Source organism: Copadichromis virginalis, linkage group LG14 (genome assembly GCF_057382275.1).
Source record: "Copadichromis virginalis isolate Kocher_CV1m ecotype Utaka linkage group LG14, C_Virginalis_male_GT1.1, whole genome shotgun sequence".
NCBI classification, from domain to species: domain Eukaryota; kingdom Metazoa; phylum Chordata; class Actinopteri; order Cichliformes; family Cichlidae; genus Copadichromis; species Copadichromis virginalis.
In genome coordinates this window covers 16,805,034-16,824,754 of record NC_140631.1, presented here as the reverse complement: position 1 = coordinate 16,824,754, position 19,721 = coordinate 16,805,034, and the positions used below count along the sequence as shown (strand labels likewise).

Below are 19,721 nucleotides of genomic sequence, written 5' to 3'. Positions count from 1 at the left end.
AGCATCCCTGGAAGAATTAGTACAATTATGTTGGGATGACTTCTCTTTTAACATGCGTTTTCTCTCTTGGGTAAACGCATTGTTTGAATGTTGGGTTGCACTCACTGGATACTGTTAAATTCTTTTCAAGTACCTGTTTTGGCAAAAAGAGAGAAAGAGACGTGAAACATTAGTGAGGAGCAGAGTAGGTTTGTGTGCGTGTGAACCTGGTTTTCCTTTTGTGCAAGAGCAAGTCTGTGTGTCGAGTGTATGCCTGTGCAGTTGTAAGCATTTTTATGTGTCACAGTTCAGCAGCAGACAAGTGGAGACAAGCATTAAACGCCCTCTTCCTCTACTAATCAGGGATTAGACAGTGTTAAAGAGCATAAGAGAGAACCATAAAACAAATGAGTGTGTGAAAGAGACTGTTGAAAACGCCTATGAGGAAAGGAAATGAATGGCTGTCTGATGTTTTGTCTTAGGCATTTGATAGTGCCAGTGTTTGATTTCCTGCAATTTCTCAGTTATTACGAGTTTCATTTCCATTTTGACTAGGGCTGAACGATATATCGCATTTGCGATAATATCGCGACATGATCAAGTGCAATTTTCTAACCGCAAAGGCTGCGATTATACTCTGGACATGTCCAAATTCATGGGCTGCATCCTCCTGAGGCCGCATTTGTAGACCGATTACGTCACAGCGACGCGCCGAAGGCTGTCCAAATTACTACCATATCCCAGAATTCATAGCGCGGCCCAGCCAAACTCCAGTTTCCAGCAATGGCGGCCGCTACTAAGTTTTAAAATTACTCATACTAATCTTTCTGGGTCACAAAATAAACTTTTAAAATATTTTCAGGCGAGAAAGTAGTTGTGTAAACATCAAATATCTGCTCGGTTTATCAAGATATCCCATATTTGCAAAAGTGCTTCGACGTTTTCAGAGGCGTCTGCTACCCACCAGCTCGACAGCTAGCCGGGAGCTCGAGGGTTACTGATGCGGCCGAGAACGGCACAACTCCCGGCACATCATTTTCAGATCACCGCGGAGTTTCGCTGCTCGGGTTAAACGTAATATATAAGTCACTTAGACAACCTAAAAATGTTATTGTTGGGCTTTTTTCAGTGTTTTGTTTGTTCGTGAGTAAATCGGTTTGGCTGAGATTAAAGTTATTAGATTAGATAAAATAAAACTTTATTAATCCCCCGGGTGGGTTCCTCCTTGGTTTTCACACAGCTGACTAAACGTCAAACAGAAAACTTATTAAACAGAAGTATGAGACAGTCGAGAATTTACACCAGTGTCTGGTTATATTTTAGATAGCAAGGAGCAGACGGCCGAGTTTATTAAACTCCACCGAGACAGCGGTGACGCTAATCAGAACTAGACCGTCCAATTTCACGCCTTTAAATTTTAAAGGCGTGTTTGTGTGTGTGTTTATACAATTGCTATTATGTTTGCACTTTATGTGTAATGTTACTGACTGCAGAGATCAGTAAGATGTGTGTATTTTTTATTTATTAGTTTTATTTATTTAATATTATTTTTTAATTGAATGACTGTCTAGTAGTTCACAGATGTCGAAAAACTGAGTGTGGTAAAGCCACTGATTTTTTTTTATGTATATTTCTGCAATCTGCACATTGTACTGACTTTCATTTTAATGTTTACACCAGGGTTCCTTGTCAGCACTTTATGCTCAGATGTTTGTAAGCTAAAAATAAACTATTGTGTATGTTCAAATATACTGTTGTGATTGAAGAAGTTAAATAAAAATGTCAGTCATCAATTCATGCATCACCTCATGTCATCATAACAGAGGTCTGTCTTCCAGGAAAGAACAGTTTAAAATTAATGTAATATAGTATTGGCCATACTATATGATGTATTGCTTGTCTTTGTTTAATAATACAGAAGACAAAGACCTTAAAAAATAATCGCATCGCAATCGCAATATTGGGGCAAAAAAATCGCAATTAGATTATTTTCCATAATCGTTCAGCCCTAATTTTGACTATTCGTTTCAGCCAGTGACCATCAGAAACGTTGCATAAGTGTTTTGAAACAAACGAAAAAGAAAATAGTAAAGCAAAGAATTTTTTTGATAACTCTCACCTTTTTTTAAACTACATGTTTATGAACATCAAACAATGTCATCAGATCAAAGAAACTTAAAGAAAAACAATACTGCCATTTATTAGAGACTGCTTGAAAAACTGACAGTGGCAATTAGACAATGCACACTTTAATTATTGTAAGAAATAACGCATTGCACAGATATAATGCAAATGAAAAGCATTTACCTCAATTGATTTAAATGGATAACGTAAACTTTTATTTGACTCTTCCTCAAGGGTAGTCAGTGTTGTTGCGTAGTGAACGGTCGAGTCCTCCAAAACTAACATTGTCCTCAGTAACTATTTCATCAACTGATTTGCTGTTAGAAGAACACAGAAAGGTTTTTTTCTCTCTCAATCTTCTGATTATGGTAGCCGCAGAGAGTGTGCTGTGACTGGGTTGTACTCTTTGTCCTTCTTACCTCATTGCCATTCCATGGATGAGATCGTTATCTATCACAGTTGCTTGAATTTTATCTGCAATTACTATTATTGGTCTTGCTCTTCTTGTTGCCCTCTTTCTCCTCATCAAAATTCACATGCACTCCTACATGCTTATATTAATCTCATCATCCTCCTGTCCCCCAGATGGTTTCCATCCATTTTTGTACTAAACTTCAACTTTCTGGTGCTGCCTGTGCACTCTGAACTAGTATATATTGGTTTAATTGCATCATTGCCAACAGGTGTGAACACTTTTGCATCATTTTGTGTAAGCAGTGACAGCTGTGCTGTAATTGTGTTTAACTTATGCCACCTGTGGTTACCAATGTGCATCACAAGTGTGGCACAGTGAAAATGTGTTTTAGCGAGTGAGACTTTGTTTAAAGTTTTGCAGAAAGAGTAAATTAGATCTGCAAATTGCATCTAACTAGATGAAAGCTGTCAAGGTTTGCCAAAGGGAGCGACTGATTCAATAAATGGGTTCACAGCATTGAGAACTGGCTTCAGAGAATGGTATCTGCTGTTTTATCAGTATGGCTGCTGTATCCATTTTTATGAGAGCACAGTTTAAAGTCAAAAAAGTAGTGTACATGAAATTGTAGTAAAGCAACCAACTGCAACGGTCAATCAGCTACAAGCAAGTGAAAATTTCCAGTGAATTACTTTGCAACAAGAATGATTGAGTATAGTCTTTAAAATGCATTCACGAAAAAATGTTTCAAATGTTTTTTGCACAGTAGCCCAACTTGGTACTGGCAAAGTCAAATGATACACTTTTCTTAAAAACACATGAATGCCAAACACCAGTTCTCAACTGTCTCAGGTGGAGAGGAACAACATTGCACATGCTAAGTGGGTTAAAATGCCTGAAAGCCAGCATGTGCTGGCTGAGCAACTTTTACTGGAAATTAATGAGGTGCCATCTTGAAACGCAGTAACAAGTTCTCTTGTTATGTCTTCAGAGTCTTAAAAAGAGCTGTGTAGTGTCCTGCCATCTCAAAGAGCCATAAAACTTGTGGATGTTTCACTCACACCAGTTAAAAAGGATAATATTTCATTGTCTCACCAATACTTGAGGCAACACACCCACACCAAAGCAGCCACTTGTGTTCTCTTTTTGTTTTTTTTAAACTCAGTGCTATTTTTGGTCTGAAGACTTTCCCATAATATTCTCTTACTTCGAATAAATCATTCTGCCACACACACACTGCCATTCCGCTGCTGCTTCAGCGAATGCAAAACTTGGGAAGCGTATTCCACATGTGATAAGTTAATACAACTGGGAGATGGGTGCTAGCGTTTTTGTTGCACGTACATAAATAGGGATTTGATGAGAAGTGATAAAAAAGAATGAAAGAAGCAGTTTGTAGGGAAAACGTGACAGCGGGAGAGCGAGTGAGACAAAGATACATGCAGAAGAAAAAGGAGAGAAAGAGCTAGAGTTGAAGAAGGCGAGTCTTCCTGGGGATATAGGAATGATTAATGTGAAGCTGTCAGAGAGGTGGAGAGGGGAAACCACAGTGATGGGGGAAGAGTCATGGCCAGGTGCAGAGAAAAGAATATGACAGAGATGGGGGGGGGGGGGGGGGGGGGAGAGAGAGAGAGGGAATCAAAACGGGCTTTAGAGAGTGAGGAAAATGTGCAGAGAGAGAGAGCGGTGAAAGCATGAAAGGGGTTTTTAGGAAAGACTGCTTAGAGGGAATGAGAGGCAAAAAAAGAGGTGCAGAGTGAGTGGGAGAGGATGAAGGTGTGAAAGAGGATACAGCAGAAATTGCTGAGAAACAGAAAGGGAGGCAAAGAGAGCAATACAGAGACAGGCAGGGACACCAAGATGGAAAAAAGACACAGCGGTACCTACTAAGATGAGAGACTTGTGATAGAGTGTCTTACGGTTTCTGTATGAGAGCCTACTGTGTGTGTGTGTGTGTGTGTGTGTCTCAGAGAAGGAGAAAGAAAGAGATTAACTATCTGAGCAAAATTAACTTGTGCTTTTTTAAGGCTTTTTTTTCCCTTTAATGTTCAGCATCATAGTGTTTGAGTATGCGTGTGTGCGTGTCTGTGTGTGTGTGACACCTTACTGTTAATTAACCTGAAATTATATTGGTCTGTAACCAGCTTTAGTGTTCAGCTTCCCCTTTGACCTTGCTCTGCTTTTTTATCCCATTCTATCAAATGTAGAAACCACTTCCTAGTTGGTTCACCAGTCATGGTTTACTGTGTGTCTTTGTGTGTAGGTGTAACAAGGTGTAGCAAGGCTAGAATTTGTAGACAGGACCGTAATGGGAAACTCAGTCATAACAGCTCTATTTGTTTAGGTTCCACTCAGTAACTGATTGATTTTCTATGAGAAGAGGTGAATCCATCAATGTGTACTTTGAAGCAGTATGAACACAGGTAGGCGATGATGGTGTATGCACATACACAAAAGGTCAGTGCAAATTAAACACCTGTATTTGTTACCCTGAAGATTACTGTAATTTCATGATGACAACTGATGATGACACACGTGTCATATGTTGTTGTAATGGGGTAATGTGCTGAGCCCCAAGTGGCCAAAAAACTCTATAACTAACATGGTAACTTTTTCTTTTTTCTTTAACTTATCAGCTCAAAGTAAATTCCATTTATACAGGGTATTCATTATACAATTATAAAATGTTGTATAAAGGGCTTGCCTATAAGTCTTGCTTTCATTAAGCAGTTCTGTACATGTGACATTTATAAAATGTTCCAAGGAAATATTTTAATTGTTGTTTTAATTGGTTAAAATAAGAATGGGTTTAACTCCTTACAGCATGCTGTTTTGTGTGATGATAAGTCCAGATGAATTCCTAGTTTGATTTGTGCACACCTACATATGACTTTACTATAAATTTAAGCAAAGCTGGTCAAACAAGTCCTTCTCTCCCTCCTGGGATCAATATTTCTGCACTTTGGTTTGGTTTAATCTCATAATCCCCAGACATACATTTCACCATTCTATGTACCCTTGACATTACTGACATTAATGGCCCTCGATACACCTCATGTTCATCATTATTTGCTGTGATGTTTTAAGTGGCAACTAATAACTGGCACCTTCTGTCTGTGAGCTTCCTTCTGTGAATCACCACCTTGTCATGTTTTTTTTGTGTGTGTCCCAATAATCCCTGGGGTTATGTTGCTGGGGGCTTATGCCTAAGGTAGGGTTTCACAAGGCAAAGTGGTGATAAGCCAGACAAAGGGCAATTCACATTACACGTATGGGAAAATGAAAAACATCTAGAGACCATTTTTACTCTGCCCAGGACAGTTACTTATGCCCTGCCACTGAACTTGGCTTCAGGAGAGTGCTTGAGGGAGAGTGTCAGTTTGCTGAGCTCTAGCTCGAGGGAGCCAGCCTGGGGTCAAACCAGAAGTGACATGGGTCCACCCTTCTGTGGATTGTTGTATTCCCACAGTCACTGCCTATATGTTGGGGTTTCTTCCACTGGGCAAGAGGTTTGTCTGCACTTTTGTGCCAGATGAAAGTTCAGAGTACTAAGCTTTCTTGGAGTCACTACTTATGGTGCTGGAGGGTGCCCCACCTTGTGACTCCATTGTCACTGGTCGGAGACTTCAACATGGGCAATGGCAGTGAGACCTGGAGTGGCGTCATCAGTAGGAATGGCCTACCTGATCTTAATCTGAGTGGTGTTCTGTTTTTGGACTTTTGTGTCAACCACAGTCTATCCATAAAGAACACCTTCTTCAAGCATAAGTGAGTTCTTTTGGGCTCCTGGCACTGAGACAACCTATGTAGCAAGCTGATCCATTTTGTAGTTGTATCATCAAATCTTTGGTCATATGTTTTGGATACTTGGGTGAAGAAGAGTCCACTGACTATTACCTGGTAGTTAGATTGGGTGGTGGGAAAGACACTGGACAGGCCTGGAACATCCAAACGTATAGTGATAGTGGGCTGCCCCAGTCTGTGAGATCATCCATTTCCACCTCCAGTAGGTCTTTGACAGCATTCTGAGGACGCTGACGATGAATGGACCATGTTATGCACCGTCATTGTTGAACCAGCTGCACAGAACTGCAAGGTGGTTGCACCGAACCGAATGATGGACACTGGAAATGAAGGGAGCCATGTAGCTGAAGAAGGAGTCCTATTGGGCTTGGTTAGCTTGTGGGACTGTAGGGGAAGCTCACATCCTTTGGGAATCTCTTCAATACTTTGAGGATCTCTTCAATCCCACTTATATGCCTTTCAGAGTCTGGTGATGAAGGGGATAACTCGGCCATCACTGGGAATGAGGTCAGGTACTTAAAACTTCTCAGTGACAGGCCCCCTTGGGTGGATGATTTGCTTTAGAAGTTGTACACTGAAAAAAATGTTTTGTTCAATTTACTCAATTTTTTTATGACAAGTGGTTGCACGAAATAAATTTGTTTGAATCCAGAAATATTTTTTAAGTACACTGAATTTAATTTAAGCGAGTAAAACCAACATATATTTTTAAGCTACTTTAACTTAACTGTTGTGGATACGTCTTAGTCAAATATTATTAGTAAGTCCAACTAAGGTCGTGTTAAATGTACCAGAATAATTTGTTTCCTTTACACTTATGTCCCAAACTTATATTCAAATCAATCAAATTGTTAATTTCTCTCTATTTCAATTAAGTTAAGTTTACTTAAAAAATATTGCTTACCCTGATTTGTAGTTTTTAAAAACGTCAATAATGAAAACTACAACATTCTTTCACATCATTTATTAATGCAAAATTTGTTGCAAACAGAATAAGAATCCACATCTCTAAGGGAAATTGCTGCAATTTGTATAATACAAATTACAAAACTTTTGCCTATGAACTAGTAGCTTTAAAAAGCTGTATTCAAACAAAACAGAAACAACAGACAAGAGAAATGTTAACCAATGTTTCTCTTCCTCTAAAAAAGAAAAAAAAAAACCAAACTCCTTACATAAAAGAATAAAACACTACCAGCAGTATAATGTATCACAATTAGAAACTGATGCATCCACAAACTAACCAGTTTCAGACTTGCTGTTCTGCGATCCATATTTAGAAATTGCATTTTAATAAGGTAATTAGACTTAAAATTAAACTTGTGTTTTCCTTACTGCTTATTGACCACTGTCTTTCCATTCTAGTCCTTCCTTGAAGATTCTGAATGTTTTACATATTTTCTGACCTAACATACTCGCTTCAAAACAATTAATAGTCTTTAAAGTGTTACCAGTGTGCTGCAGTGTGGTAATCATGAATGGTTTTTTTTGTTTTTTTTATCCGGTTGAGTTAACACTGATTATACGCAGGGCAGCAGCTATAACTGAATAATTACAAAGTTGCTCTTCAAGCTACTCAAATGTACCACACGTGAAACATTCATTATTGAAAGTTAAAATGTTCAATCGAAACATAACACAGAACAAATGATGGTTGTACAAGAGTTTCACTCCTATTCACAAGAGCACCAGTCATTGGTAATTTACATAACAGCATTCTCTTGATGTGTTATTTTAGAAATCTTCCTATCCAGTAGCAATTTTGTTCTTCAGCCCAAAGACTTTGGGGGAGAGCTTTTCACCATCGAATCCCATCAACACTTTCTAAATGAATTCATAATAGTCCTTCAATTCCTTGGGGAAGGCTAGGTTTAGTGCATAGATTACTCCAAGCATCAATGCACAAGCTTGCGCCAGAGATCCAATGTTGTCCATGACTATCTCCCCTTCAACAAATATTCCAATGTCATCATAATGTCCATTTTGTCCATCCTCCCTGTTGATGACATAAATGCCCATGGTGTGCTTCTTCAGGTCTCTCTGGATATCATCTCCTTCAATGTCCTAAACATTTAATAAAAAGGTAAAAGAAAAAACAATTAACTCTACAATTAAATTCCAATCTAGTCGTTTGTGTGTGTGTGTGTGTGTGTGTGTAATACACACACACACAGATATCTATCTAAAAAGTGTGTGTATAGATGACTTGCTTACAATGACTTAAATGACTTACAAAGAACTCCCGAATAAGGCTTCCGTCCTCTTCACCAAGGTAGAGGCAAAGTGCCCTGAGAACTGCTTCCCTTTTCACTTTAACATCACTTTCAGCCTGTTTAAAGAGAGTTGCTGATTAAACCAATTTGGAAAAAAGAACAATGTCTGACATTCGCAATAAGTAAATTTTATCATATGTCAGTTCAAACATAGTAAATAAAATTTATATATGAAATTTCAAAATTTAGATTGCTTGGCTGGTCACCTAAAACGGCTTATTGGACTCACCAGTGACCTGCCACTTAAGACAAAAGAAATCCAAATAGAATTTGCAATATTCAGATTTACCTCTTGCATGATCTGCAAGTGGTGGGCAAGTTTCTGCCCAGAAACACCGCCCTTCTTCTGGAAAACTGTCATCAACTGAGGTGTAATTCTGTCTAACTGTGCCGCGAAGGTTATCTCCAGTTGAAGTGTTGTAATACACTGGAATTCAGCATTTACCTGTATCTCACACACACACACACACACACACACACACACACACACAGAAAAAAAGAAGACTGGTGCTTAATCATTGGTATGATTATTTTGTTATTTCTTCATTAAATGCTACAATGCAATTGCCATCACTTCATAAAGCATGATTATCATATGGGTTAGTATACAGTGCATGAAGGATGTTACTACTGTTAATCAAAGAAGAAATGAATGGCATCAGTCCATTTAACGGGTTTAAAGGGTTTTAAAAAGCAGATATTTGTCTGTTTCAGGTGGTTGGCAACACATTTTCCTGTGCTCTTTGTCCACTGGTGGGAGTGTCTCACCTGTGAGGTCAGCGGGGCAGAACTCTGCCATCAGCAACAGAGAGCAGAGAAAATTTAGATGTGCAACTAAAAACATGCTTGCCATGTAAGCCCCAAACATCTCTGAAATTGCTCTGCAAACTTCAGAGTACTTATACTTCAGGAGTCCTGTGGGTACCGTAAAGACTCATGTATGCAAACAAACCACATTTTTTTTTGCAATCTGATCCTTTTTCTCTTGGCTGTTTCCTTCAGGGATCACCACAGTGAATGATCCACCTCCATCTAACCCTATGCTCTGCATCCTCTTAACTCACAAGAACTAAATTCCTGTTTTTCATTTCACTTTCGCAAGTTTTTTTTTTCTTTTGTCCTGGATAAAAGAAATTTAATCATATATATTAATTGATATTAATTAATATCAATATTAATAATCACAAGAACCCTTAAGATGAGATAGATAAACTTGTCCCTGCAATACTGTGACAAATACTGTTGTGATAAATATGTAAGGAATTTGCATGTACTTACCAAAATAACACCATCTTCTTGAATAAACAGTAACACATAAGGGGAAGAAAATCTGCCAGAAAAGGAAGACAAATAAAAAAAAATAAACTTTAGAAAGACAAACAATTACCGTTTCCAAGCCATTAGTGCATTACTTCATGATACTCCCTTGTAACAAAACAAATCTTACTTGTGCCTCTGTGCAAACTACAGATGGCACGATACCACTTTTTTATGTCCGATACCGATATCATAAATTTGATTATCTGCCGATGCCGATATGAATCCGATATAGTGTATTTTATAATAAATAAAACTGTTTTTATAAATATTTTGCTGCATTTTGTATAAGTTCATACTCAGTTTTAAAAACAAAACATTAAAGCTATTCTGTTATACCTGTATGCAAAAAATACACTGCACCCAAAATATTTTATACTTCAGCAATACTGATCAACCTAAAAAACTTACACCATCCTCCTTATTCAGGTATTCTAAACAGTACATAGAAATATTAAACTAACTAATAGGACTGCCAACTCCCAGCAAAAATATTAGGAAACCACCCCGCACCCTTCGCCTGATAATGCTTAATTGACGTAATCTACTTTAATGCACAGAAATCAATTATTTTTCTATAATAATTTGATTCAACATTTTTCTTCAATACAGTTGCAGACAGCGCAGACAGCGTACCTTCCCAAAGGAAAAAGTGCTATATGTACTACTATTACTAGGGCATATATTAGACTTAATATTTACTACATACAATAATGGATCTCTATACATTTAACCAGATCACCACTTTGGTAGTAAGATTTAGAATAATTATTTATTAAAAGCTAGACATTTTAAATGAGAATAAGAAAGAAAATTATGTCGTTGTGTCTCCCTTTCCCTGTTAATGCCCTACCTGGCCCCCTGGCAAAACTTTGCTAGATCCGCCCCTGCACAGTTACCAGATGTCAGCTACATAGAAAAGGATCCTGGTGTTATTTGTCTCTCATAAACAGTTCATAACTTCCCTTCAACTCATTCATGTGACCTAAAATGTAAACCTGTTTCTTCATTACCTGTTCAGCTCTAATGATTCAGTAAAAACTTCTCCTGGTTTCACCTTCATGTTTCCTTCTCACCACATATCCAAACTATCATGACCAGCAGCTATTACGGCTGTGGCTCCAGAAAACATAAGCGGATACTAGAAGTAATATTAAAAAAATTCTAGCAACAGCTTATCAAGCTTAAACGTGCTGCTGTTGTTTATCTGCCGTTTTCCTCTTTCTAGCGCAAACTGGGTGACTAACAAATGAGAGAGACTAGCGACAGAAAAGCCGATCACCTGATAATCGATCAGTTTCATGATTGAAGTAGCAACAGGAGAGGGAGGGGGGAGAATGAGGGAAGAAGTTTTAGCTGTTCAGCATGAAGACACCGAATAACTCCAGCTTTGTGTCTTTTTTCATTCTAGCTGAAGTATAAAACAAATCGCTTCCTTTCCCCCTCAATACAAAACTCCGACAGCCAGTCCAGCTGTGGCTCCATACATCGGTTGTTAAGCTCAACATGGAAATACTATGCAAACATAAAGAGATGAACTTACACACTTGCTTTACTTCTCTGTGTTAGTTTTCTCTGAGATTAAATGCAGCGGTTTGGAAGCACGTAGCGAGGCTTTAAATGCTAAACCAGACCGCTGACAGGTCTTGCACTCAACAGCTCTATCAAGTGAAGCAACTTCTTTTCTGAGTTAATTTCAGTTCTGACAAACATCACTCTCAGTGCCTTTTGATCTCACATTTTTGGCAACCACTGAGTTATTCTCCTCCACAGTTTACAACCATTATTTTTTTCTGCACAAAAGACGTTGTGCAACGCCAATCCTACTTATTTCCTACTGCACCCCTGACTGTGCAGGTGCGTTCAGAAGCCCCCTCCCCCGCCCGACTATTCCTTAATGCCAATGTTGTGGCGGGAGGGACGATTTCTCCACTTAAAACTGCAGGCGACTGTACAGTGAACTTTACAGCTAACTACAGAGAAATTGCCTCGTTCCATAATTTGTTAGTACAAAGTGTGCCACAAGAACTAAGCTAAAAACATATGACATTTTAACGCATCAATACAATTACTCTTTTAATAGAGCAGTAGCTAATAGAGCACATAGCTAGCTTAAGTCAAATTCATGACAAAGTTCAGAGGTGTACAACTACTTAGACTTCTTTCTCCATGTGCACACGTCTTAAAGAGTCAACATGCTTTGACTGAGGTAAAAAAATAAAACAAAAACGACCGTAAAAGGTTTACTTACCGAAGCTAGACCACCTTTATATGAAGTTGTGCGATTAACTTGAGCCCGCTTGCAGCACACAAAGAGTCCGCTTCTTCAGTCCGCGTGCAAAATGGTGGCCTGTCCTAACGCATGCGCAAAATGGCCCAGCAGGAGGCTATGAAAAACATACTTAAGCATTTTGAGCTACATTTAATTAACTAAAATTAATTGGATTAAAACGCAGGGAATGTATTCTGGAGTTACTCGAATTATATATGTAGACAGGAATTACTCATTTGAATTGAAAAGATATACCAAAATATAATATGCTATATTTAAAAGGAGACAATATCACTTTTTTCAGTGTAGGGCTGTCTTGGTTGACACACCTCTACAATGTCATGGGGTATCTGGCTTATTGTGTTGAATTTCGCAAGAGTTTCCCTGTCATTAATTCTGTTTATAATATTTATGGACAGAATTTCTAACTAGAGGCAGGTGGTGTAAGTAGGTGTCCTCAGGATCTTGTCTCTGCTTTTTACACATGGTGGTGGTCACCAGCTTGAACTGAAGTGGTTCATATATGAGTGTGAAGCAGCAGGAATGAGAATAAGCACCTCCAAATCTGAGATAATGGTTCTTAGTAGGAAAAGGGTGGAGTGCCCACTCCAGGGAGAAGGACAGCCTCAATACACAATGAGAAGTTCAGTCATTCAGAGGGACTCAGAGTAGAGCTGCTACTCTCCTGCATTGAAAGCAGCCAGTTGACAGGGTTCAGGAATCTGATTAGGGAGCCTCCTGGGCAAGGTGTTCTGAGCATATCCTACTAGGAGGAGGCCCTAGGGTAAACCCTGTACACGCTAGAGAGATTATGTCTCTCAGCTGACTGGGAATACCTCTGTATTCTTGTGTATGAGCTGAAGTAATTGGTTAGGGAGAGGGAGGGCTGGGCTTCTCTGTTTAGGCCACTGCTCCAGCAACTCGGCCCTGGATAAGCAATAGAAGATGGATTAATGCAGTGGTTCCCAAACTTTTTTTGCTAGGCCCCCTTTGTTTTACAAGAAAAATGCCCCCCCCCCCCCCCCCCACACACGTGCACGCACACATGCACACGCACAAACACATCCTCCAACCACACACACCCTTATTTTGCTCCATTGCTGTTTATTTCACAACTCAAACATTTAGAATACAATTAAGCAAATACAAGTAATCTGCAATAAATTACAGGTAGTAATAAAATAAACTACTAACTCTTTTATGCTACATCCACATCTACACAAGTATTTTTGACAACGCAGCTGTTTCGTCCACACGTAAACGGTGTTTCGAATCACCAAAAACAGAGATTTTTTAAAACTCCTTTTTTACGTTTACGTGTGGACGAGGAATACAGAGTTCGTCATGCAACGTCAAAGGTATGTGCCTTTTTCCATGTCACGCTGTCTGCCACATTATTGTTTACATGAGATGAATTGCAGAATGGCAGATAGAGACAAAATACTGTTAATCTGACTATCTACGGTTTTTACAGGCTTACATACACACACGCAGCTACTGTCCCTCTAGAAAGGCTGAGGCGTCACGGTGCGATTATTTTACGTGTAGTTGTTTTTTTTTTTCCTGTGTAATAATATTCAGCATTGCTATCAATTCATTTTCAAAAAATGCCTCTCTGTGCAAAATAGGTTTAAAAACATGAAACAACTGTGAGATACTGTTAGTCCGTGATTTAGACAGGGGGAACAAATCATGGCAGGATCAGCCTGATGTTATTTGTATCCCACTGTAACTTTACTGTATAAAGAGCTAACATCTCCAAAATGTCAGGAGTAGTTAGTCATTAAACAAGTGTTTGAACTAAAAATCAAGAATGTGGGATACTGTTTGTCCGTGATTTGAAGAGCCCAGCGAAAACCAATTCTGCAGGGGAGACCTACCTTGGCACTTGTGCAGGTGAAGCCAAAGGGAAGATATGCTTCACCATATTTTCTAGTCTTTGGCTTAGAATGAAGTTGGTTTGGAAACATATTCAGCTATGCTTCATCTCCTGCTTTGCGTTTCTGTGGGCGCCCTGTGCTAGCAGTGTCCAAGCGTTTTGTCCCCCCCCCCCCCCTTTTTCATACCACGCCCCCCTGCAATGGGGGCGGGCACCACACTTTGGGAAGGTCTGGAATAATGGATGGATGTACAGGTAGTGCTGTATGACTCTGAATCCAAATCCAAAATAGTCCATATTCAATTCAATTTTATTTATATAGCGCCAAATCACAACATAAGTCGCCTCAAGGCGCTTCATAGATACAGAGAAAAACCCAACAATCATATGACCCCCTATGAGCAAGCACTTTGGCAACAGTGGGAAGGAAAAACTCCCTTTTAACAGGAGGAAACCTCTGGCAGAACCAGGCTCAGGGAGGGGCGGCCATCTGCTGCGACCGGTTGGGAAGACAGGATAAAAGACATGCTGTGGAAGAGAGACAGGTTAATAACAGATATGATTCAATGCAGAGAGGTCTGTTAATACATAGTGAGTGAGAAAGGTGACTGGAAAGGAAAAACTCAATGCATCATGGGAATCCCCCGGCAGCCTATGTCTATTGCAGCATAACTAAGGGAGGATTCAGGGTCACCTGGTCCAGCCCTAACTATATGCTTTAGCAAAAAGGAAAGTTTTAAGCCTAATCTTAAAAGCAGAGATAGTGTCTGTCTCCCGAATCCAAACTGGAAGCTGGTTCCACAGAAGAGGGGCCTGAAAACTGAAGGGTCTCCCTCCCATTCTACTTTTAAATACTCTAGGAACAACAAGTAGGCATGCAGTGCGAGAGCGAAGTGCTCTAATAGGGTGATATGGTACTACAAGGTCATTGAGATAAGATGGGGCCTGATTATTTAAGACCTTGTATGTGAGGAGCAGGATTTTGAATTCAATTCTGGATTTAACAGGAAGCCAATGAAGGGAAGCCAAAACAGGAGAAATATGCTCTCTCTTTCTAGTCCCTGTCAGTACTCTTGCTGCAGCATTTTGGATTAGCTGAAGGCTTTTCAGTGAGTTTTTTGGACATCCTGATAATAATGAATTACAGTAGTCCAGCCTGGAAGTAATAAATGCATGAACTAGTTTTTCAGCGTCACTCTGAGACAGGATATTTCTAATATTCATCCAACTAGGCCTGAATGCAGTCCCTTTGCAGTTTGTGTTTTTAAATCCCTGTAGGATTGCAACCTAATAACTTATATCAATAATTAGTTTTGCAAAGAAGGAGATCCACTTGCATATAATGTATTGAACAGGTCCCAGTCCGCAGTTTCCTTTCAGTAAAGGGTTTGCAGAAGTCATGTACAAAGCACATGCAACAACAAAAACGTTATAATCCAGACACATGCTTCGTCAACCTAATCAGCTAATCAAAGCACTTCCTATGTCGGAATAATCGTCATCACTTTGTCAGCATGAACTATCACATGGTTTAATGTGCGCCATTGTCTGCTTGTAAAAACAACACTGCTTATTGACAGAAAAGTTCAGGATATCCTCAACAAGTCACATTACGATCACCGTCAGCAGGCAGAAGTGAGCTTCATTGACTCAACAACCTCTATGAGACCCCTTTCACAAATTTTTACAGCCTCTTCAAGAATAAATACACATGGATGCTTCACATCTGGCACTTTGACAGGTGAGGTAAACAGCAGACTGACAGTTTACACTTAGGATAGATGAGGTGACTCAGAGATAAGAAGGTAAAATACTGCGAAATAAGCAGCCACATATCAATTTTTTATGCCTTATTTATTGTTGAGTGTTCAAATACATTAAAATGTAGTGTGTACACAAATGTTTGTAGGCAAACTGCAGTAGAAGCTTGCCAGCTGTCCACGGCTGGCAAAGCAGCCGGCTGAAAAAGGTCTTCATAATTTTATATGATGAGCTGGGAGTGACTTACTGTGGCATACAGGCCATTACAGAACTCAGCCTAAAGGACACCATTGACTTTAACAAAACCAAATTAGGGTGCACAAGGAGTGAAAACAGACTAATTTTCATTCATTATAAAATATGTGAGATACACTTTCAACAAATAAGACCTGACTTTTGTTAGGCAATTATAAAATCAGAAGTTATATTACTGCTGTAATCGTATCTTCCCATAAGAACAATAAAGTGCACTGAAGTGATCTGCAAATGCTGAACTGCCATATAGGTGACCGTCTGCCCCAAGAGTTTTGAATTTTATTCATTTGAAACTGTAAAATCATTTTTATGACATTTCCATTTTCCTGTATATTATGCAGCAGATGGAGATGGAAAATATGGAAAATAAAGACAAAAAAGCGACACACACTGTAAGCAAGAAGTGAATTGTTACTAGTTGTTTTGCTGGAGAGTTTACACTAAAAGAAATCAGTATGTGAGTTTTGCATCACCTAATAATAAAATTAAAAAAAATAACAGTTATTTTATGTACAGCTTTGGTAGGAAATAATTCAAATTATTATTATAAGTTAAAACACAAACAAACAAATGCCTTAGTGGAAAAAGTCCCCTTTCGGACAAGAACTATGCCAGTGGGCCAGGAGATCGACACATTTTTATGTCATTAATGATCATCTATGCAATGCAGTTAAAAGAATATACACTGTTTTATTTTCTTCTGTATTAGGAACTTATTTATTCACAACACCTGGTACAACATGGTGCCAGAGAGTCTCAGTAGCTTTTTATAAGCCTCTGAAGCTAAAAATGTAAGTTGCACTGAAACAGAGTGAATCTGCAGCTCTGTGTGTCAGAGGTACCAAAGGACCATCTGTCTATCTATCTTCTGTCTGCTTCTCTCTCTCCATCCCCCTTCCCATACTTCAGTTCACACTTTCTCCCTCACTCCCATTATCTCAGTGCAGAGTGTGTAGGTGGTACAGAGTACATGATGACTGATTAAATAGTACAAGCAGCCTATACTAGAGGTTTCATTAGTCATAAAAGACCAATTCGCCAACAATTAAGACCAGCTTCACTGACTTTAATGACACCACACAGACTGCATGAGCTCCACCACTTTACAAGATAAAAGGACCCCAAGACTATTAAAGAAAATATGGAAAGTGAGATGAGGTTTTAGAAGGGAGAGAGCTTTGAGGGTGAGTACAGTACATGCTTGGTGGTATGTTTCTTGCAAAATAATGTATTGTCTGTGCACACTGCGTAACGTGAAGCCAATTAGAGCAAAGCCATGCTTGGGTTGATTGAAAGGAAAAGGATATAATAGTGTTCTTGTGCAATATACTTCATTATATGCTGTTACAAGATAGGCAGTAACTTAAGCAATGCACTGCAAATGAAACTAACTATGGGGCCCAGAGCTGTTTCTTGTACCAAGCTGTAAACATGTTCCTGCTGTACATTTGGGCAATTTAGCACAGGGGCCTGTGGGTATTTCTCAAGATTGTTTCTAACTATTTAAGGAACTGCGGTGTTTGTCACTTCCATGTTGTCCGTTGTTGGAATATTAGTGCCTTAGTAAGACATATGTGTGTGACATGGCAATGGCTTGCGTTCCCAGTAAAGTTGTGCCCGTCAAAAAATCCAGTAGAGATGTTCTAAATTAATATACGTAGCTGCTCTTTGGATGGTCTAATACACTGTCTTACCCTCAGAGTTAAGTGTCTAAAGAAAACTCATCTTATCCAGTTCTATATTTTTTGATTAAAAGCAGAAAAGAAGATAATAATAATAATAATAATAATAATGGATTGCATTTATATAGCGCTTTTCAAGTCACCCAAAGCGCTTTACAGCACCACTATTCATTCACTCTCACATTCACACACTGGTGGAGGCAGCTACGGTTGTAGCCACAGCTGCCCTGGGGCAGACTGACAGAAGCGAGGCTGCCATATCGCGCCATCGGCCCCTCTGGCCCACACCAGTAGGCGGCAGGGTAAAGTGTCTTGCCCAAGGACACAACGACCAGGACAGAGAGCCCGGGAATCGAACCGGCGACCTTCCGGTTACAGATACGGATGATAAATAAAAGTAAAGATTAAAGTATTTCCAACTTTCTTAACGTATGGATATTCATTAAGAACAGTATTTGGATGTCCTTGCTGGACTTTTAGCAAAGGGGACCTTGTTTGTCATAACCTTTGCGTATTTTCCTTCTGGCATTAACAACAAAGCAAGCAAACAAACAAACAAATGGGACGTTCAAGGGGAAACAATAATACATAAAATAATTTATTTAATAATTTCTCCCTACTTCTTTGATAGTGTCTTTGGGTCTGAGCAGCATTTTCTGGATCTGTGCTTAAGGAGAAATTATGTTTGGTTGTTTTTGTTATTATGATTAGTTTTTATTATCACATTACATCCATAATCTAAACAGGTAATCTCACTGACATTGAGATCTCTCTTTCATTCTCTTTCATTGGCAGCAGTGTACTTATATACAGTTTTTTTCAAGTCGAGTGTGAATAACGAGGTATAGCTAATGTTAATATGTCCGGTGACCTGACACTGTAAGTTAGTAAGCAATCTTTGTGGTAGAGTTTTGTAAATAGACACCATATATGTCTTCTCTCTTTGATTCAATTGGAAGGATACACCTTTAAACAGAAGATGCAATGATGAGTAAGACACGAATTGCCTGTAATGAATCGTAATGCACTTTGATACACAAAATCAACACCTGACTACAAAAGTTGTGTGATATATGCAATAGAGCTGGGAGTATAGATTTGATTGACACCAGTGCTAGTGTCATTAACACCCTAGGGAAAAAGGTTGTCCCCTGGATGTCCTTGTATAATTTCCTACTTGCCAGTATTTGAAAAAGGTTCCAAAACTGGATTGCTGTCTCTTGTCTCAGAGTCTTAAGGCATCATGTTCTCCCTCATCTGCTCCTGTTATACACTGATGGCTCTTGAAGTTATGTGGTACAGTGTGGAATGTGAGAATTTTAGACACGCTGGCCCTCCTAATTTAGCATGCAGGACCTGAGGAACAATGCCTTTCGATTAGACCCAGTTTTGTAGGAGAGGGAATGACATTGATTGGCCGAGGGAATGGGGATTGACATTGATTGGTCCCGGCTTGTTTGTGCGGGCAGGAAGTGATTTGCATAATGCAGACATTTGCAGTCTGCTGAGGCTCTGTACGTGGTAAAGGAGGCCAGAATATAAAAATCTGGACTTAACAGCAGAAAAAGGGCACGACTGAGATGAATGCACTGTTGTCTTCTTTTATGCACATATAAGCTCATTATATTTTTGGTCAGTTTCACAACTTATAAGGACAGAAAAGGACTTGTTGAATTATTCAGGTGGTCTGGTAACTGCAAATAGAGACAGATAAACAGGACAGAAGGAGGTGAACAGAAACGGCTTTTCCTATATATTGAAAGCAGCCAGTTGACAGGGTGTGTGTGTGTGTGTGTGTATATATATATATATATATATATATATATATATATATATATATATATATATATATATTTGTCATAAGGCCAAGATGAAGGAAAAACCAAAAATGATATTTTTATGAGTGAGAAACAAGGGGACAGTAATAAAGAGTAAGGGGCGGTGCAAGGCAAAGAAGGGGAGA

The 19,721-nt window shown here is 39.1% G+C and overlaps 1 protein-coding gene across 2 annotated transcripts; it reads right to left on the bottom strand.

The window, feature by feature from the left end:
- Window positions 1-7,268: 7,268 nt before the first annotated feature.
- On the bottom strand, window positions 7,269-9,913 carry LOC146693744 (uncharacterized). Of its 2 annotated transcripts, XM_085429597.1 has the most exons (4): window positions 9,871-9,913; window positions 8,882-9,037; window positions 8,553-8,648; window positions 7,269-8,383 (listed from the first exon to the last, which is right to left on the bottom strand). In XM_085429597.1, the coding sequence occupies exons 2-4, from the start codon at window positions 8,951-8,953 to the stop codon at window positions 8,144-8,146; spliced, it is 408 nt and encodes a 135-aa protein (XP_085285723.1). In that variant the 5' UTR covers window positions 8,954-9,037; window positions 9,871-9,913; the 3' UTR covers window positions 7,269-8,143. The 2 variants fall into 2 exon arrangements, with proteins under 2 accessions (XP_085285723.1, XP_085285722.1); XM_085429596.1 differs by lacking the exon at window positions 9,871-9,913 and having other exon boundaries at window positions 8,882-9,008.
- Between the last annotated feature and the right edge of the window lie 9,808 nt (window positions 9,914-19,721).

What these genes read in the sequence shown, in the direction of transcription:
- LOC146693744 (XM_085429597.1), bottom strand. Translation starts at nt 8,953, where the DNA reads ATGACAGTTTTCCAGAAGAAGGGCGGTGTTTCTGGGCAGAAACTTGCC. An exon ending in ACTTGCAGATCATGCAAGAG is followed by an intron (nt 8,649 to 8,881) that starts GTAAATCTGAAT and finishes CTCTTTAAACAG; the next exon opens with GCTGAAAGTGATGTTAAAGT. An exon ending in GCCTTATTCGGGAGTTCTTT is followed by an intron (nt 8,384 to 8,552) that starts GTAAGTCATTTA and finishes TTAAATGTTTAG; the next exon opens with GACATTGAAGGAGATGATAT.